We start from the raw sequence: 17,388 nt of genomic DNA on the forward strand, positions 1-17,388 counted from the left end.
GAGCTCCAGCAGCAGTGTGGGACATTGACATATTTTCATGAGGCAGAGAACGACGTAGGTAGCATGTTCAGAGGAGGTAACTCAATCAATAGAAAGGATTAAAATTGATAAGGAGAGGAGTTATTGGATTAGCTGTCAGTACTTAAAGTTGATAGGGCACCTGGACTGGATGAGATGCATCAAAATATCTTGAAGGACATGACAGTGGAAATTGGATAGGCACTGGCAATTATCTTTCCATCTTCACTGGATTCAGGAGTGACGCTAGAGGATTGTAAAATTGCAAACGTGTGACCTTGTTCAATAAAGGCTGTAAAGATCAGCTCAGGAATTACAGAGCAGACAGTTTAACCTTGGTGATGGGGCTACCTCTGGAAAGAATTATTTGGGGTAGAATTAATAGTCATGTGGATTGAATCACAAAAGGCAACATGGATTTGTTATGGGAAAATCAGGTCTAACTAACTTGCTGGGTTGTTGATAGAGATAACAGTGAGGTTTAATGAGGTGAAGATTGATGATGTTGTCTACATGGACTTCCAAATGATAAGATGTTTGATGCTCCAAAACAGACTTGTGAGGAATATTATAGGTCATTATAGAATAAAAGAAATCATACAATGTAGATAGAAAATTGGCTGAGTTACATGAAACAGCATAGTGGTTGTTTCTCTGGGAGAAGGAAGGTCTGCAGTGGAGATCCCTAAGAGTCAGCACTGCTTGCTTTTGCTGGTATATTATAAATGATCTAGATCTTGGTGTGCAGGAGACAACTTCAAAGTTTTCAGATAACATTGTCAATTGTGAAAACAGTGTAGAACTTCAAAAGGACATTGACATATTTGTGAATGGGTGAATAAATAGAAGATGAAGCTCAATGCAGAGACGTGTGAAGTGATGCATTTGGTGTAAAGAACATTGAGATACAATATACAATAAAGGGTACTATTCTAATGGGCGTGTAGGAGCAGAGGGTCCTGGCTGTATATCCATATAAATCATTAAAAGTGGTAAGGCAGGTAAAGAGGGCTCTTATAAAGCATGTGCTATTTAGGCCTTATTAATAGGGGTATACAACGCAAGAACAGAGTGGTTATGATGAACTTATATGAACTTAACTGAGGTTAGACCTCAGCTGGAATATTGTGTACAGTTCTAGGCACCAGATTATAGGAAGGATGTGAATGAATTGGAGAGAGTGCAGAAGAGGTTCACAGGAATATTTCCAAGGATGGGACACTTCAGTTCAGAGGAAAGATTGGAGAAGTTGGAACTGCTTTTTCCTTTGAGAGGAGAAGGCCATGAAAAGATTTAATACAAAATTTCAAAGTCATGAGGTCTCTGAGCAAAGTGGATAGAGAGACACTATTTCTACTTGTAAACAGATTGAGAACCAGAGGGCACAGTTTGCTCAAGAAGCAAGTGCGAAGCAAGAAAAACCTTTTCATACAGCAAGTAGCTAGGGTATGGTTGGAAGCTCAGTAAAGACGCGTTCAGTTGATGCCTTCAAGAATTGGATGATGATTTAAACTGAGACAGTATGCGGGGTTACAGGGAAAAGGCACTAAGTTAAATGCCCAGAGACAGTGCAGATTTGATAGGCTGACTAGTATCCTTCTGTACTGTGATCTGAAATATCAATATGTATCAAGAGAGTTTCAATGTAAATTACGATGGAGTCCAAACTAGAAATAATGATTCAAAAATAATTAAAATTTTAAGTATGCTACTATTTTATCTCACGGAGTTCCTGTAGATTGGCACACAGAGTGTTTGTGTTTTACAGCAATGAATGAAAACACCACTGACGTTATGCCAATCACATAGAATAACATAAAATTATAATCTTGTTGTAACCTTTTAAATGCGACCTAGACAGCAACAAGCATAAATTGGACTAAAGGCATGATTAAAATAAATTTAAAATACTTACTGACACCAAGATATCAAAGCTTAGGGATCAATGTTTTGTGAATGCAGAGATTCTGTTGCCGGTCTGAAAGTGGCAGGGAAAGGGTGGGTGTGGGGCAATCGGAGCTTGCTGCATTTTTCAGTTGCTCAGTAAGTTGTGTTCCCTGTTCAGGAGGACTCATTTGGAAGGCTGGTAATTCAACAGCTTCAATGGCGCCACTGCTAGTTTTGGCCATTGTTGGAACTGCACCTGGAGGATGAGGTACCAATGATGGCTTTGCACCTTCAAAGTTACGTGGGTGGGATCAGGGGTTGCTGGCCCGCCAGGCGGGCTCCACTGAAGCGTGGGAGGGCTGGTGTTGCTAAGGGCACATTCTTTGTCCACATAAGGCACACATTCCCACCACTCTTCAGCAACACTTGGCAGGGCCAGACTAACGTGAATCTGGCAACTACCCAGAATCTCAAGCTGGCTTGTTACATTCATTAAAAGACCATTTAACGCCAATGATAAGAGGCCAAATGGAATTTTCAAGTCAGTTTTTTGGCTGTCAGCACAGCCAGGAGCTAGAGTTGGCCTGTTAACATCTAAATAGGATGTGTTTGGCAGATCAAACTATAGCCACAGGCCATCCTTTCACCATGGTGGTCTTGCAACTGTGGCTATATTTAATTTCAAACATTCTTAAAGGGCTGCGTGGGTGCTTCCCTTACCCGCAACATCATGGTACAGCTCCTTTAGATTGTGAAAACCGCTTCCAATTAGTCTCACTCTCTTTCCTTCCCCCATTGCTCTGAAAATGTCTTTCCTTATTGATGATGATTCTTTTCTGATTTTGCTAATGCTATTTCTCTTTCTATACTGTAGATGAAAATTTCTACTCAGTTATTTCTTATGATTGCTTTCAGCCATTATGCAGCATTTGTAGTTTTACAAAATCCCAGATACTCTCAATTTTTCCTCACTGGGTGCCTGAGTAAGAGGACCCCACCCCAGCCTGCAGGCTGGTCAGTAGTATTCACCTGGCTGTTTGGCTGTGTGTTAAGGCTGTTTTCCCCTCTCAGTGGTAATGATGACAGTAGTTAGGTGGTGGCATTGAGAAATGCCTTTAGCCAGTCCTTAATCATGGCCTTGTCCTTCATTGGGCTGACCCCAACCTTGCCTGTCCAATCTAATGGCAGGGAGCTGGGAAGGTGATAACTTCACCGACCTGTGCTTTCCCATCAACATTAAAAATCCCCCTCCACCTTCCACCCTCCATCTTTCAGCTTACAGTTACTGTTAATTGCAGCAAAATGTAGCAGAATTACCACTAAGATAGCTGATGGTATCACATGCAGTTTCATTAAGTTGTGTGATACTCAGTGGGCAGCAGGACTTACTTTAAAATGTAGGAATGCAAGGATCTCTGACAGTTCTGTGTATAATGTTCATGCTTTACTAAACAGTTCTGGTAGTTAACACTGGCTCCACATTTATGTCTAAGCGCCCTCACAACTCATCTATGCTACTGATTTAACACAAAGACCAATGCAAATACTAATTAGGCACTGGACATGCATTAAGTACATGCATATGCAAAAGGAACACATGGAAAACACAAATTGGTGAATCTTTAGCATTTTAATGCATTACTTAAACATTGGAAAATTTATGGAAAACAAAGTTCTATTTTCTAACAAATAATATATCTATACAAATAACAGCCATATTCAGCTAACATTTCAACCTGTCATTGCAGCAAATTGTTAGTAGCCTTATTGCCACCAACTATACTTGAGTACATAGATGCTATGCAGAAATAATTGCTTAAGCAAGGCAGACAGTCTATTTGTGGAGAAAGATTTCGTCAATCAAGGGACATCTCTTCCAGTTTTTTGCTGTAGGGAAAGGAAACAAGAATTAGGTTTCAGATCACTTAACTGTAACAATAAAACAACACAGAAGCATGACTACTAGAACATTGTTGGAAATCTACAGCAGATGAATCACAATCTATAGTGAAGTTCAAATTCTGTTAATATGTATTTTTAACTCTTAAATTGAAATTTTGTAGATGCACAACAGTAAAGTATTGTTTGTTGGTTGGCTCCAGGGATATCAATGGACTAGTTTGCAGCATTTCCTGTTCTTGCTTTAGGTTTTACAATTTCTGCACTGTTTTTCTTTTTACGTAAAATGTAATTATGTTTTGTACATGCTCAAAAGCTCTCCTGCAGATATTGTTAAGAAAGTATTTGGTTGAATTGAGAACTGGTATTTGCATAGTGGATAGAACTCTTTCATCTAGTCTCAACAAATCCCAGGTCAAGAATTATATGCTTACATACAACTTAATAGTAAAGTTGCATTGTCCCAGAGGACTCTGCTCTCATTACAGAGAGTTGATTGGTGATGGGTTTTATCTGCAGATCAGCGCACGTTAGGTGAAGAGTGAGTTTGAGAAGGGCCTCTATGGTAACCTCCCACAGTATGGGAATGGAGCCTGTGTTGCAGGTGTCATTTTGCATTACAAGCCAGGCATCCTGCCAAGTGACCTCACCAATCCAACCAGATTTCTTCTGGATATGTCATACTGTCTTGACTGCTCCTCTTTACTATAAAAATGGGCCCTAATTTTAACTCACTCAAACCTATTGACTTGTACAATTAATGCAATTTTAATTATTTGTATCAGGTGCAATCACAACACAATGCTTCTGGCTGTACCATTGTTACATTTTCCATTTCCCAACTCAGTCCAGCTTGTGTGAGATTGGCAACATGATAGCAATTACACAAAAGCAAAATACTGCAGATGGAAATCTGAAATAAATAGAGAAAATGCTGGAAAACACAAATCAGGCAGCATCTGTGTAAAAAGAGACCGAGTTTTGATGCAAGGTTACCAATCTGAAACAATCGTTGTTTCTATTCACAGATGCTGCCTGACCTGTTCAGTATTCACAATATTCAATATAACATAATATTCACAATATTCACAATGTTCTCTACTTTATTCACAATATTCCATTTTATTAGTAGGAAGACCAGCAAAAGCAGGGGTAGAAAGGAGTTGTTTTACCTCTAAATGAATCTTATTTATTGCTACAGGTCTGTATTCTGTTTTCATGTTTCTATAACTAAGGCACAGTAATGCTAACACATGGGAGGTGGTGGCATTGTGGTGTTGTCACTGGATGATTTAATCTAGAATCCCAGGCTAATGCTTTGAAGGTGTGGGTTCAAATCCTACCTTGACATATTGAATTTGCTTAAAAAAAATCTGGAATTTAAAAGCACTAGTTTAATGGTGATGATGTAATTATTTTCTATTGTCTTTTGAGGGAAAGAAACAAATGATCTGGTTCACCAATGTCCTTTTAGGGAATGAAATTGGCCATCCCTCCTCAGACTGACCTACATGTGGTTGATTCTTATGTACCCTTGAAATGACCAGAGGGGCTATTAGGGATTGGCAGCAAATGCCAGCAAGAAGTAAGAATACAAAGATAAAAAGTTCAGACATTTTGTTGTCTGTTAACTTTCCTGCAGTAACCTTTGGACTTAGTTAACCAAAATTTCAAGTCTTCATAATAAAGTTTGTTTTGCTTTAGAATTGTATATATTTTCAGTGGAGAGCTCTAAAATGACACAGTGTTTGGCATACACTTTTAAATTAATGTTAACATTGGAAAATGAATTCCTGATCTGTGTAATTTATCAAAGGAATTTTTAGAAACAAATTTCACCATTATTTGGTATAATTAAGAGTTTGTGCTCTTACCTGAGCAACTTCAATGCCATTTTCACCCAAACCATGTCAGGATTTGCACATACTGCCTGCCCTCCAACAGTGTAGAATCTGTATTTACATAAGGTTTGTTAGTTCGTAGTTAATACCAAAAGTAATTATTATCAATTATTCCGTCTAATACAGCAAGGCTTTGTACTTACATAATTGCATCTATATCACAGATCTCATTGGATTGTTGTTCCACATAACCAGAAATCAGTCTAAAAGGTAACCGCTTCTTTGAATACCGGAGACAGCAGTCCACTGCAGAGGTTGCAAACAATGGCATTAGATAGAGGCATGATATTTAAAAAAAACGTAATCAATTTTGAAAGTAAGCTTAATATAAATCCTTTGTAATTATAACATTCTGCATTATATTTGCAATCATAATGAATTAAAAATTTCACCACGTTTGTGTAAAATTCAAATCAAAGTTAGATGATTTTACAACGTTTCATTTATTTTTATATCCTGTTTACTCAGAGTTTATCACTGCATTATTCTACCGTCCCGTTAAAACCAATCATTTTGCAATATATGTCTTAAAAGGTAAAGTCGCCATAGCCCTACTCCCTCATTAGAAAGACCACTGGTGATGGTTTAACCTAAGGGTCACCATGCTTCAGGTGAGAGAAGAGTTTGAGAAGGAGAGCCCTTTATGGTGCCCCAGCCAATGCGGGAGTTGAACCCACACTGTTTGCATTATTATACATAGCAAACCAGCATCTAGCTAACCACCCCTATATTGGACTATAATAAATACAATATTAGTTTTATGGTATATCTTGAGTTGCAATGAATTAATAGTTAATGCACTACTTACTCGCAGAGACTGTGTCATTGAGCATGTTCAGCACCAACAGTGAGAATAAAGCAGCCACTACGAGGTTCCTGAGAGCAGTCATTTTATCGCTGATTGCTTGAAGCAAACTTTTCTTTCACTGGTCTCTAAATGTGCCTCAGCTGAGCAGTGTTCTTGCCCTTTCTGTTATCTTATTTATAGGGAGGATTTGGAGTACAGGTAGCAAAAAGTGAATGGAAAAAATGCACAATAAAGGAAGTGAAACAGCCTCCGTATTATAAATTTCCTTTGTGTATTTTCCCCTGTAGTCATCAGAGAAACATACTTCAGCGACATCAAGTGAAAAATGTTGAAGTGAAATAAAGAAAATCAAGTGAAATTGTTACATTTTACTAAAGATTTACTAATGATTCTAAAGCTTGAATAGAACTGTTTTGAAACTGGATTTGTTGTCTGTTATAAAATTACTCCCTCATTAGGTTGGAGATTGCTGATGTCTGTGTATGGACAGCTATAAATATGTTAGTTTCTCTCTTCTGTACTTAAAAGTAAAATAATAAAAAAAAAGCTTATTTCAGAAGACAACCACAATTTTTCTAGAAATTCCAAACAAATTTAAAAAAAAAAAAATGAATTAGTACATGGGATCGAGCTTTACATTTTGGGGCAGCCAAAACCTGGAGAAACACTGCTTTTCTGTTTAATTGTTGACCCGGCGTTTGTGCTAATGACATTGAAACATTGATCATTCTGATCCCTGAGAAAATATGTGCTGATCATTTTATGTTTATTATCTGAAAGGTATAAATAATGGTTTCCTCAGGGAACAATGTAACTAAAATTCTACAAGATTCTGTAAGAATCAGGGTGGTGATATGAATTGAAAGTATGTTGATGACATGTTTTGCCCTTACAATATTAACATATTTCAAAAAGACTTGTTGAAGCTTCACTGATCAAACATGCCTGGCTCCCTGTGGTCCAGTGAATTTACTTTCATATCCATCATGCTCTGCCAGTCATATGATGCCCTCTACAAACTGTTCATTGTTTGCAATATTGTCAAATGGTATGTTTCTGGAAATCTCTTTCCCTTAGTTTTCCATCCCTAATACTGTCTTTAAAAGTATCAGTAGAGATTTAGGGTACTTGTGTGTTCATAACATGTGGGCAGTAGCCAATCATTGAAATCAACGGAAAATAAAATTTTTTGACATGTGAAATGACCAACCAATTCGCTATTCCCCATTTTGATCCATATCCTGGGTTTTCCACCAGTTCTTTCTCTGTGATCCCTAATTCAACCAACAATCTGGCATTGTTTATTACAAAGAGTCTGTATAATTGCTAGCTTATTCAATGATCTGAATTGGTTTTAAAGCATGTATATATCCAAAGTACAATGGATGACAGGAAGTACCACACCTGGCTATTTCATCTTTTAGGATTTTCTTATTCATTCACAGGATGAGGTCATCACTGGGTAGGCCAGCATTTATTGCCCATCTCTAATTGCCTGGAGGGCAGTTAAGAGTCAACTACATTGCTGTGGGTCTGGAGTCATATGTAGGCCAGACCAGGTAAGGATGGTAGTTTCCTCCCCTAAACAATATTAGTTAACCAGATTGGCTTTTCCCCCTTCACAATCAGCAATGATTCCATCATCATCATCAGACTTCTAATTCTGGCTGTTTGTTGAAATCAGCTTCCACAGCAGGATTCAAAACCAGTCCCCCAGATCATTACCTGGGTGTCTGGATTAATAATCAAGTGATAATACCAGTAGGCCATTACCTCTCCTTAGTTACAGTAAGATCTTTCTATTTGTGATGTATCATTCACTGGTCCGCTATCAAATTTCATTAAGTCGTCAAAGTTAGTTCGGGTGTGAAAATCTATTGATCTGCTATTTTTATATTTCCATTATGATAATAAAATGCCTCAAGACACTTCACAGGAACTCGATGGAATAATTTGATATCAAGCAATATAAAGTGGATATTGGCATAGATGACAGAAGTGGCCAAAGAGGGAGACTTTTTGAAGAGTTTTAAAGGATAAAAGAGATGTAGAGAAATCAAGAGGCTTAGGGAGGGGATTTCAGGCTGAGGACATAGGCAGCTGAAAATGAATAGAGAAGAAATCAGGACTACACACTATATCAGTATGGGAGAAGTGCAGTGATTCATGAGGATTGGCTGTAAAAGGTTACAGAAACAGGTAATAGTGAGGTCATGGAGAGGTTTAAACATAGGGATGAATGCCAAGAGTTTAAAATGACTTAAGTAGCATTCGGCGAGAGAACTTATTAAGGGATCTAAACTTTTAGTTTCAGAAAGCTCCACTGATTTAAGTTCAGGCCAATTCATAGTTTCTTAAACTGTTAACAAGGAAATTGTGTAAAATTTATACTGTTAAATCAAAGAAGCTCATCAAAGTATTTGAGAATATTTGGAATTTCACTATTTGGGGAAAGATAAGAATTGTCACAAGATTGATCGAATTCTCCACAAAACATTTACCTTGACACCATCTGTACTTTCCAGGGGAATTATTGCTTTCCTTGTTGCTGTTCATGCATTTTCTAAAGTACATTGTTTGAGATCAGAATTCAGGAAGTTTATTGTGATGGTTTGTAGCATTGCTTCTTTGAGCAATAAACCTTGTCCCTGCAAAAATCCCAATCGCATCCTTAATCGCCCAGGGACATTTTGTGATAACATTCATTACTTAATGACATTGAATTATGACAACTTAAGAAAAGCCTTAATGAGGACAGTCATTTCAAGAGGTAAAGCATAGTACTGTAGATTCTGGAAACCTTAAAGAAAATGCCAAAGGAGGCACTGAGAATGTCAGTCAGCACATGTGCAAAAAGACGGAGCGTTTCTATTGTAGATTAGCAACATTTCATCAGCATTTCTTTATTATCAGTTGGTAATTTAATTAAACCCATTATGAAATTAAATAATTATAGAATAAATGTTTGTACACAAGCTCTTGCACCTCCTTTGGAGATGGTGACCCAAATAAACTAATGTAACACTTCAGTTTAAAAAGAGAGAGAGGCGCAAGGCAGGAAACTATAGATGAGTTAGCCTGTCCTCGGTCATTGGTAAGATTTTAGAGCCTATTATTAACGAGGAGATTGTGGAGTACTTGGAAGTGCTTGGTACAATAAAGCTGAGTCAGCATGGCATTGTCACGGGGAGGTCATGCCTGACAAATCTGTTAGAATTCTTTGAGGACATAACAAGCAAGTTAGACAAAGGACAGCCAGGGGATGTGATCTATTTGGATTTCCAGAAGGCTTTTGTCAAGGTGTCGCACAGGAAGCTGCTAAATAAGATAAGAGCCCATGGTGTTAGGGGCTAGGTACAGGTATGGATAGAGATTGGCTGACTGGCAGAAGGCAGAGTATGGAGATAAAGGGGTCTTTTTCAGGACGGCAGCTGGTGACTAGTGGAGTTCTGCAGAGGTAAGCGTTGGGACCACAACTATTCATGTTATACATTAACGATCTGGACGAAGGAACTGAGGGAATTGTTACTAAGTTTGCAGATGACATAAGGATAAGTGGAGGGACTGGTTGTGCTGTGGAAGTGACGTAGCTGCAGAAGGACTTGGACAGGCGAGGAGAGTGGGCAAAGAAATGGCAGATGGAATATAATGTAGGAAAGTGTGACGTTGTGCACTTAGGTAGGAAGAATAGAGGCATAGACTATTTTCTAAATGGAGAATTCCTTCAGAAATCTGAAGTATAAAGTGACTTAGGAGTCCTAGTTCATGATTCTGTTAATGTTAACATGCAGGTTCAGTTGGTAGTTAGGAAAGCAAATGCCAAGTTAGCATTCATTTCAAGAGGGCTGGAATATGAGCCAAAACGTGTACTGCTGAGGCTGTCTAAGGCTCTAGTCAGGTTGCATATGGAATGTGAGCAGTTTTAGATCCCATATCAATGGAAGGGTGTGCTAGCATTGGATGGTACCAGAGAAGGTTTACAAGAATGATCTTGGGGATGAAGGGCTTGTCATATGTGGAGCGGTTAAGGATTCTGGCTCTGTACTTGATGGAGTTTAGAAGGATGAGATTGAATGATGACAATGATTGAAACTTACAGAATACTAAGAGGCCTGGATAGAATGGATGTTATGAATATGTTTCCACTAGTAGGAGAGACAAGGACCCAAGTGCACAGCCTCAGAGTAAAGAGAACAGAGATGAAGAGAAATTCTTTCAGCCAGAGAGTGAATCTGTGGAACTCTGCTGCAGAAGGTTGTGGAGGCCAAGTCATTGAGTGTATTGAAGACAGAGGTGGGTAGGTTTTCGATGAGTAAGGGGATCAAGGATTTTAGGGGGAAGGCAGCAGAATGGGGTTGAGAAACATAGCCATGATCGAACGGTGGGAGCAGACTCGATGGGCTGAATGGCCTAATTCTGCTCCTATGTCTTGTGGTCTTAAAACAGTAATTGTGCTGACTGTTTATAATGAAAACAATGATCACAAGTAATACAAGCAAAGAATAATTGAATGAAAATTAGAAAACAAAGAATAAACAAGGGCATATGGAGAAGACAGGAAAGTGGGACTGGGTGAACAGCTCCTTCACAACAACAGCACAGGCACAGTGCTCCAACTGGGCTCCTGTGCTCTAACCAGTTGGTAAAGACAGCCTTGCCAGCTTTTCTGAACTTGGTTGTAGGTAATTCTTGTTTTGGTGCTCAAGCAAGTTGGAAGAAACATTCACTTCAAAAATAAACTTAAGCCCTTCCTGCTAACCTGGTAGAGCAGGTTTTAGAAACAATGTGGTTGTGTCATATTTTACATATCATGGGAAAGTTTGGGAAATGTATTTTTTACTGGCTTGTTTTCTTCCACATCATCTGTGATTGTGTAATGCTCACACTGACGAAGACACAAACTGCAGTTTGATTGAAATATTTAATTCAATGAAATGTTGAAATATAATCATTAAAAATTATTAGCATTTTCATGTTTGTGATATAGATACCATAAGGAGATAACTGCGTGGATGCATTAGTATTTACATGAATAGTTCATCGAGCCCCTTGAGCCTGATTCACCATGAATTCGATAATTGCCGATATGTTTCTGAACTCTGCCATCATAATTAAGAGAGGTTTGCATTTTTTAGAGTGGAGCCTGGAGGAGGGCTACTGGTCAGAGGAGTGATAGGAGTTGTCCAAGTTGTATCCTTTGGCCACAGCACATTTGGTAGATAATTGTTATGAGCTTGACCTTCAGGTCCCTGCCTTTCTAAATCTTCGAACCACCTCTAAACCATGTGCTAACAAAGCTATCATCTCCTCCACCTATGGAAAATAGATGTTCCATTCAGCATGAATGCCTTTTCCTTGTGGACAATGGCTGGCTGAGTCAACTCCTGTACACCTGGTATATGCGCCTGCCCCCCCCAGCCCCTTATCATCCCATAATGCTCCTGTCCTTCACACCATTGGTCATTGAGGATGGCATGGTGGCTCAGTGGTTAGCACTGCTGCCTTACAGCACCAGGGACCCCAGTTCAATTCTAACTTTGGGTGACCATGTGGCATTTTCGCATTCTTCCCATGGCGGTGTGGTTTCCTCTTACAGGCCAAAGATGTGCAGGCTAGGTGGATTGGCCATGCTAAATTGTCCTATAATATTTAGGGATGAGCAGCTTAGGTGGATTAGTCATGGTAAATCTGGGGCTACAGGGATAGGATGGGCCTGGGCAGATGCTTTTTGGAGGGTCAGTACAGACTCAATGGACTGAGTGGCCTTGTTCCACACTGTAGGGATTCTATGATCTTCTGTATAACCGAACAAGATGTGTATCAAGGTCCTAATTAGTAGATGCTGGTTACATGATCTTTACCAGGTCACTGAAGCTCTTAACTTGTACAGCTGTTACAATTTTATCTTACATTAAATTTGCTCAGTTTGAGATTATACAGGCACTGCTAAGTGTTTCTATGACTTTCCCCATAATGGTACTCAGTTTGGACTCTTGCCCTGCATGCCAAACATTCATGCCCAGTCTGTCTGAGAGATTGTAATTGTTACGATCTAGTCCAGAAAGGGGGAGTTGAAAGTAGTGGTGGACTGGATCCCCACTGTTTCATTCCTCATTTGGCTGCAACAGGGCTGTTTTTTAAAAGGGATTTATTTTCCAATTTAGTCACTGTTTAACTGTTTGTGTTTGGTGACTGTAAAACAACACAGGCAAGTTTCCTTATAAATTGTTAAGAAAATTAAAATAACAATGATTGTATTTAATTCCTGATCAATAAAACTAAGAATGAAATAATAACACACACACACACACACACACACACACACCTCATGGGATTAGGGTTAGGTGTTGTGGTGAGATGAGATTGTAGGAATGAGCCATTAGAAAAATCCACAGTATGTATTGTGTATATATAAAATTCAAGTAGCAATGCTATTGGACAAAGAATCATGGCAGCAAGCACCCTGGGTTTGGCATAACAGAATGGTCTTGTAAAATCTGAGGTGGTTGGTTATTTTTACTCTTGTTGAGGCAGCAGGTGCTGAATTAATTCTTAAAACACAGCTTGTGACATGCAATGGTCAAATGTTCGGCAGGACAGAAGCTTGAAGTGAGGAGAGAGAGAAAGATCGAGAGAGAGAGAGAGTATACCTGCCTCAGGCATTCTGCTTCTTCATGGTCTCTGTTTTGGTTCTGTGACCTGAAGAAGAGGAATTTCTTAAACAACGAACAGGGGTTTAAGTTGGCTGATCACATGGTACCTTCTCACAATTGACCAGTTACCAAAAATGGACATAGCAAGTTGATGATGATTAGATTACACTGAGATGAATTCCTTTCTCAGCCAGAATCCAGTTGTCCAAAGTGACTTAATCTAATGACTTGCTTCCTGCCTTGTTAAATACATAGGTTCTCTGGATGTTTTGTGAATGGCTCAGGAGTTGGCCCATTCTCTGTAATCTAAGATGATTGTCTCTGATATGATGGTATGTCTCTGTTTGAACAGTTTTTAAAATTTGTTTAGAGGTGATGCAAATGTTTAGCCATTGTAACAGCTACTGTCTTGAGTCACTTTTTAAAAGAATGCTGGTCTTTTTACAACTCAACAAGTGGCTTTCAGCTCAATTACGTGAAGTAATTTTCAATATACAGCATAGCTTTAACATCATAATGTGGTTAACTATACTTCACTGAAATTAGAAGTTCTGTTCTCTTCAGACTATAAAGGCTTCCTTCAAATGCTGTACTTTTGTTACTTTCCCATAAAATCATCTAGCGACTTCAAGTTCACCCCTTGCCATTTGGGCCTGAGTGTTGGTAGTTGTCCAAAAGGAAACCTCTAATCCTCAGGCAAATTAGCTGATCCCAGTATAAAGGTAAGACTGAATGGCAGATTGAATAAGCAGGCTGCAGTGCACATTTTCCCATGTAAGTGTGCAGCATGAAAACAGATAATAAGCTCCATATTCAGAGCACCATGCATCTTTGTAACAGGGCACTGAAAAAATACTGACGCTGCATGGGTCAGGACAGTATCTTTTCTTTTTAAAAGTCAAGTCACTTTTTTGAAGCTTGAGTACAAAGAGTTTTGGAGCAAGGTTTGACATCATGGCCTGTGACAACATAACCAATCTCAAGTCAAGGTTTACGTCAGAATTTTGCTTCTCAACCAGCAGCTAATTCACAGACACTTGTAACACTACTGGCATATATTCCAAAAATTCTCACACCCACACAAATGAAAACAATTAGATGACTGACTGTGTTGAGTCAGGTGACAGTTAAGGCACTTTTCCCAGTGAATTCATTAAATTGTAAATGGACATTATCTTTGGAAAAAAAACAAGATATTCTAGTTGTAAATACCACAGTGGTTTTTGACATGATCATTAACTGATCTTTTCCACAATGGCAGAGTTTCTAACTTGATTAATTCATTAAACAGCACTGTAGGTACAAATCAAATGGCCTAATTCTGCTCCTATGCTTTATGGTCTCTACTGCTTCTCAGTAGTGAATTCGTGTTTTAATATGGACCACCATCAAATTTGACAGATATGCAAACACCTTTATTTTCCTCATCAGTTGTTCAGAGATGTTATAGCACAACTCTGCAGCAAGTAGGACATGAAACTAGGCATCCTGGCTCAGAGATAGGGACACTACACTGCAATACAGGTGCTCTTACAGGCACCAAATATTTCATACCCTTTATTAGTTTCAGCTGTGCAAAGGATATAAATAAGCAGATTCTCAGAGAAGATAGTTGATTTGGGATAACTTGACAATCTTTGAAAGTGAACTGGAACAATCGATTTTAAACAAAATCTTAAAATATTTAGAAATAGTTAAAAAACTAAATGAGATAACACAGTGTGGAGCTGGAGGAACACAGCAGGCCAGGCAGCATCAGAGGAACAGGAACTCTGACGTTTCGGGTCAGGACCCTTCTTCACTGGCCTGAAACGTCAGCTTTCCTGCTCCTCTGATGCTGCCTGACCTGCTGTGTTCATCCAGCTCCACACTGTGCTATCTCTGACTCCAGCATCGGCAGTTCTTAATATCTCTGAGAAAACTAAATGATTTCTGTTTCCAGTAGTGAAGAAAGCATCTTATGGCCAAACCTTTGAGTTTGCACTGTCAGTCATGAGCCTTTTAATTCATTTAGTTGGATGGAAAATCAATTGGTAATGTGTTCCTTTTGATTTTGTTTCCTCTGGTTTCAGAAATGAGAATTATATTGTTTCTCTCATGAATGCCAATCTACCATAATCCATGATATTCATCTAGATGAATTGAAAATAGAATGTGTGGATTCTTGACTGAATGTATTTGATTGATTGAATGACCTTTAGTTGCTGTAGACTTTCCTGTAAGTTCTGAAGAAATCACTTTATCTAAAGTATCTGTCAATAACTATAATATGATTAGATGGTAATTAATCTTGACGAGGGGTATCTTGCCTGTTGATTGGTGAACTAAATCTGTAGTCAGCATGTCACTGGGGTGGGTGTGGTGTGATCATAGCTGGTATTCCAGCAAACAACCAATGTATCAGGTCGAGGAGTGACCCAGGCCAGCAATGTCCGAGGGTACAATGGATGGGATGAGGAGGGAACTGCCTAGTCATTGGTCTAGGTCAGAAGAAGGAGCAGAAAGCTGGCATTCAGTGCTGACCGCAACTCAAAGTTGGGATCCTCGATCAAGCACTAAATGTTTTTGTGTGAGAGGGAGGCCAAAAATCAACTTGACAAGGTTTGCTTTTCAGATTTCTTGTGTGGCGACTTCCCTGCCCAGCTCTGCTTTAATACCAATTGCTGTGGCCTTTAAGTTGGTGTCTGGATGTGAAGTCCATATCGAGCCTTCTTGCTTTGGATTGAACTGGTGCAGGTGAAGTCCCCATCCTGTGCCCTTCCACCTGGTCAGATCCTCCCACTGCTTGCTGCTATGGGGGTGAATTACATTTCACCCATTGCATGAGACTTAAGACTAAACGGTTTTCATTGGACTGCTGATATAAATAGGGATGTTGTGGCACAGTGACATTTTGCAGTTTTACATTCCCACACTACTTGTGATGATGAGGTCTAAACCTGTGGCTGTCACTGTGACCTGCATACAGAAAGAACTTTTAACGAATGCCGCATATTGCAGTGGGTCATTTCCACTTCCTGTGGTGTCCTCCAAGGGTGATATCTTACTTCTCAACTACATGCTGGCATTTGCTAGCTTCATGCAAAAACACCTTGCCAGTTTCCATATGTATGACTCATCACCACCTCAACCCCTTAAATGTCTCAAAATTATCACAGTACTTGTCTAACGTCCAGTATTGGATCAACAGAAATTCCTTCCAACTAAATCCTGAGAAGTGTGAGTTGGGTCGTGGAGGCGGGGGGAGATGATGGGCAAGAAGAATTTTAAAATTCTGAAATGGTAAGCAGGACGATTCTGAAATGGTAATGCAGTAGCACAGGGGAATCCCGAAGTTTAAGTCACTCCACATGCTTTAGAGGTTTAACTCCATCGGAATTGCCTGTTGTCACCAATAGATTCAGGTAGATCTTATTTCCAAACCCAGTGTGGGGGAGTGTGCAATCCTGGGTTAGGGTTAGGATTATGATTCCCATCCCCCATCTAGGGAGGGTTCTAGTGCCAAAGGTAGTCCAGTCCCTGGCCTTGGAACTAATGTGGACACGGTGTCTGATCCAGGGTGGAGGACTGGGGAGGATTTTTTCTGGGAAGAGAGTCTGATGACGCAGGTGCTTGGAAAATGAGGAATAATCTCTTTCTGCTCTTCCTGACTCACAAGGAGGTCCCTCTGAGTCTGCCCTCACTTCACTGCATGCAGCTGCTGGCTTTCCCAACCCCTGGGACAACCTGCTGGCACCAGGTAAACCTGCAAAACTGGTAAAATCAAAAATATCCTGCCTCGCTCCCTTATTTAAAATGCCAACCCATGTTGTGGGAGTGGATTGGAAGTTGGCAACTTCCTGATTGGCTTCTCTTTTCTCCCAGGTTACCTTCTCCCTCATCTCCAGATCTGCACCTAATCCGATCATTAACTTCCCTGAAGTTTCCTCAGTACCTACTCCAAGTTTATTCTCCAATTCCCAACTCCATCTCCATTCCTAACAACTGCCTTAGGTCAAACCAGACTGTTTGAAGTCTTTGCAGCTTACAAGCGGAACTTCTGACCACTCATTCATACCAGCATTAAGACCACCTGGCTTCAACTCTATAATATCCTGCTTTCTTCACCTGCCGAAACCCTGCAGCCCAATGGTATCAATGTGGATTTCACAAGTTTCAAAATCTCCCCTCCCCCGACCGCATCCCAAAACCAGTCCAACTCGTCCCTGCCTCCCTAACCTGT

General features: G+C 39.6%; 1 protein-coding gene across 1 annotated transcript; it reads right to left on the reverse strand.

Moving 5' to 3' along the window:
- Positions 1-3,622: 3,622 nt before the first annotated feature.
- On the reverse strand, positions 3,623-6,661 carry LOC109936658 (C-C motif chemokine 20-like). The gene is made up of 4 exons (XM_020535252.2): positions 6,514-6,661; positions 5,849-5,951; positions 5,679-5,756; positions 3,623-3,792 (listed from the first exon to the last, which is right to left on the reverse strand). The coding sequence occupies exons 1-4, from the start codon at positions 6,593-6,595 to the stop codon at positions 3,762-3,764; spliced, it is 294 nt and encodes a 97-aa protein (XP_020390841.1). The 5' UTR covers positions 6,596-6,661; the 3' UTR covers positions 3,623-3,761.
- Positions 6,662-17,388: the final 10,727 nt, after the last annotated feature.

The sequence above is a fragment of the Rhincodon typus genome, chromosome 13 (assembly GCF_021869965.1).
Source record: "Rhincodon typus isolate 14 chromosome 13, sRhiTyp1.1, whole genome shotgun sequence".
NCBI classification, from domain to species: domain Eukaryota; kingdom Metazoa; phylum Chordata; class Chondrichthyes; order Orectolobiformes; family Rhincodontidae; genus Rhincodon; species Rhincodon typus.

Bases quoted from the DNA above. Each gene is read 5' to 3' on its own strand.
- LOC109936658 (XM_020535252.2), bottom strand. From the start codon at position 6,595: ATGACTGCTCTCAGGAACCTCGTAGTGGCTGCTTTATTCTCACTGTTG. The intron at 5,952-6,513 runs GTAAGTAGTGCA...CAACCTCTGCAG, and splicing joins CAATGACACAGTCTCTGCGA to TGGACTGCTGTCTCCGGTAT. The intron at 3,793-5,678 runs GTAAGAGCACAA...CTTTCCCTACAG, and splicing joins ATGGCATTGAAGTTGCTCAG to CAAAAAACTGGAAGAGATGT.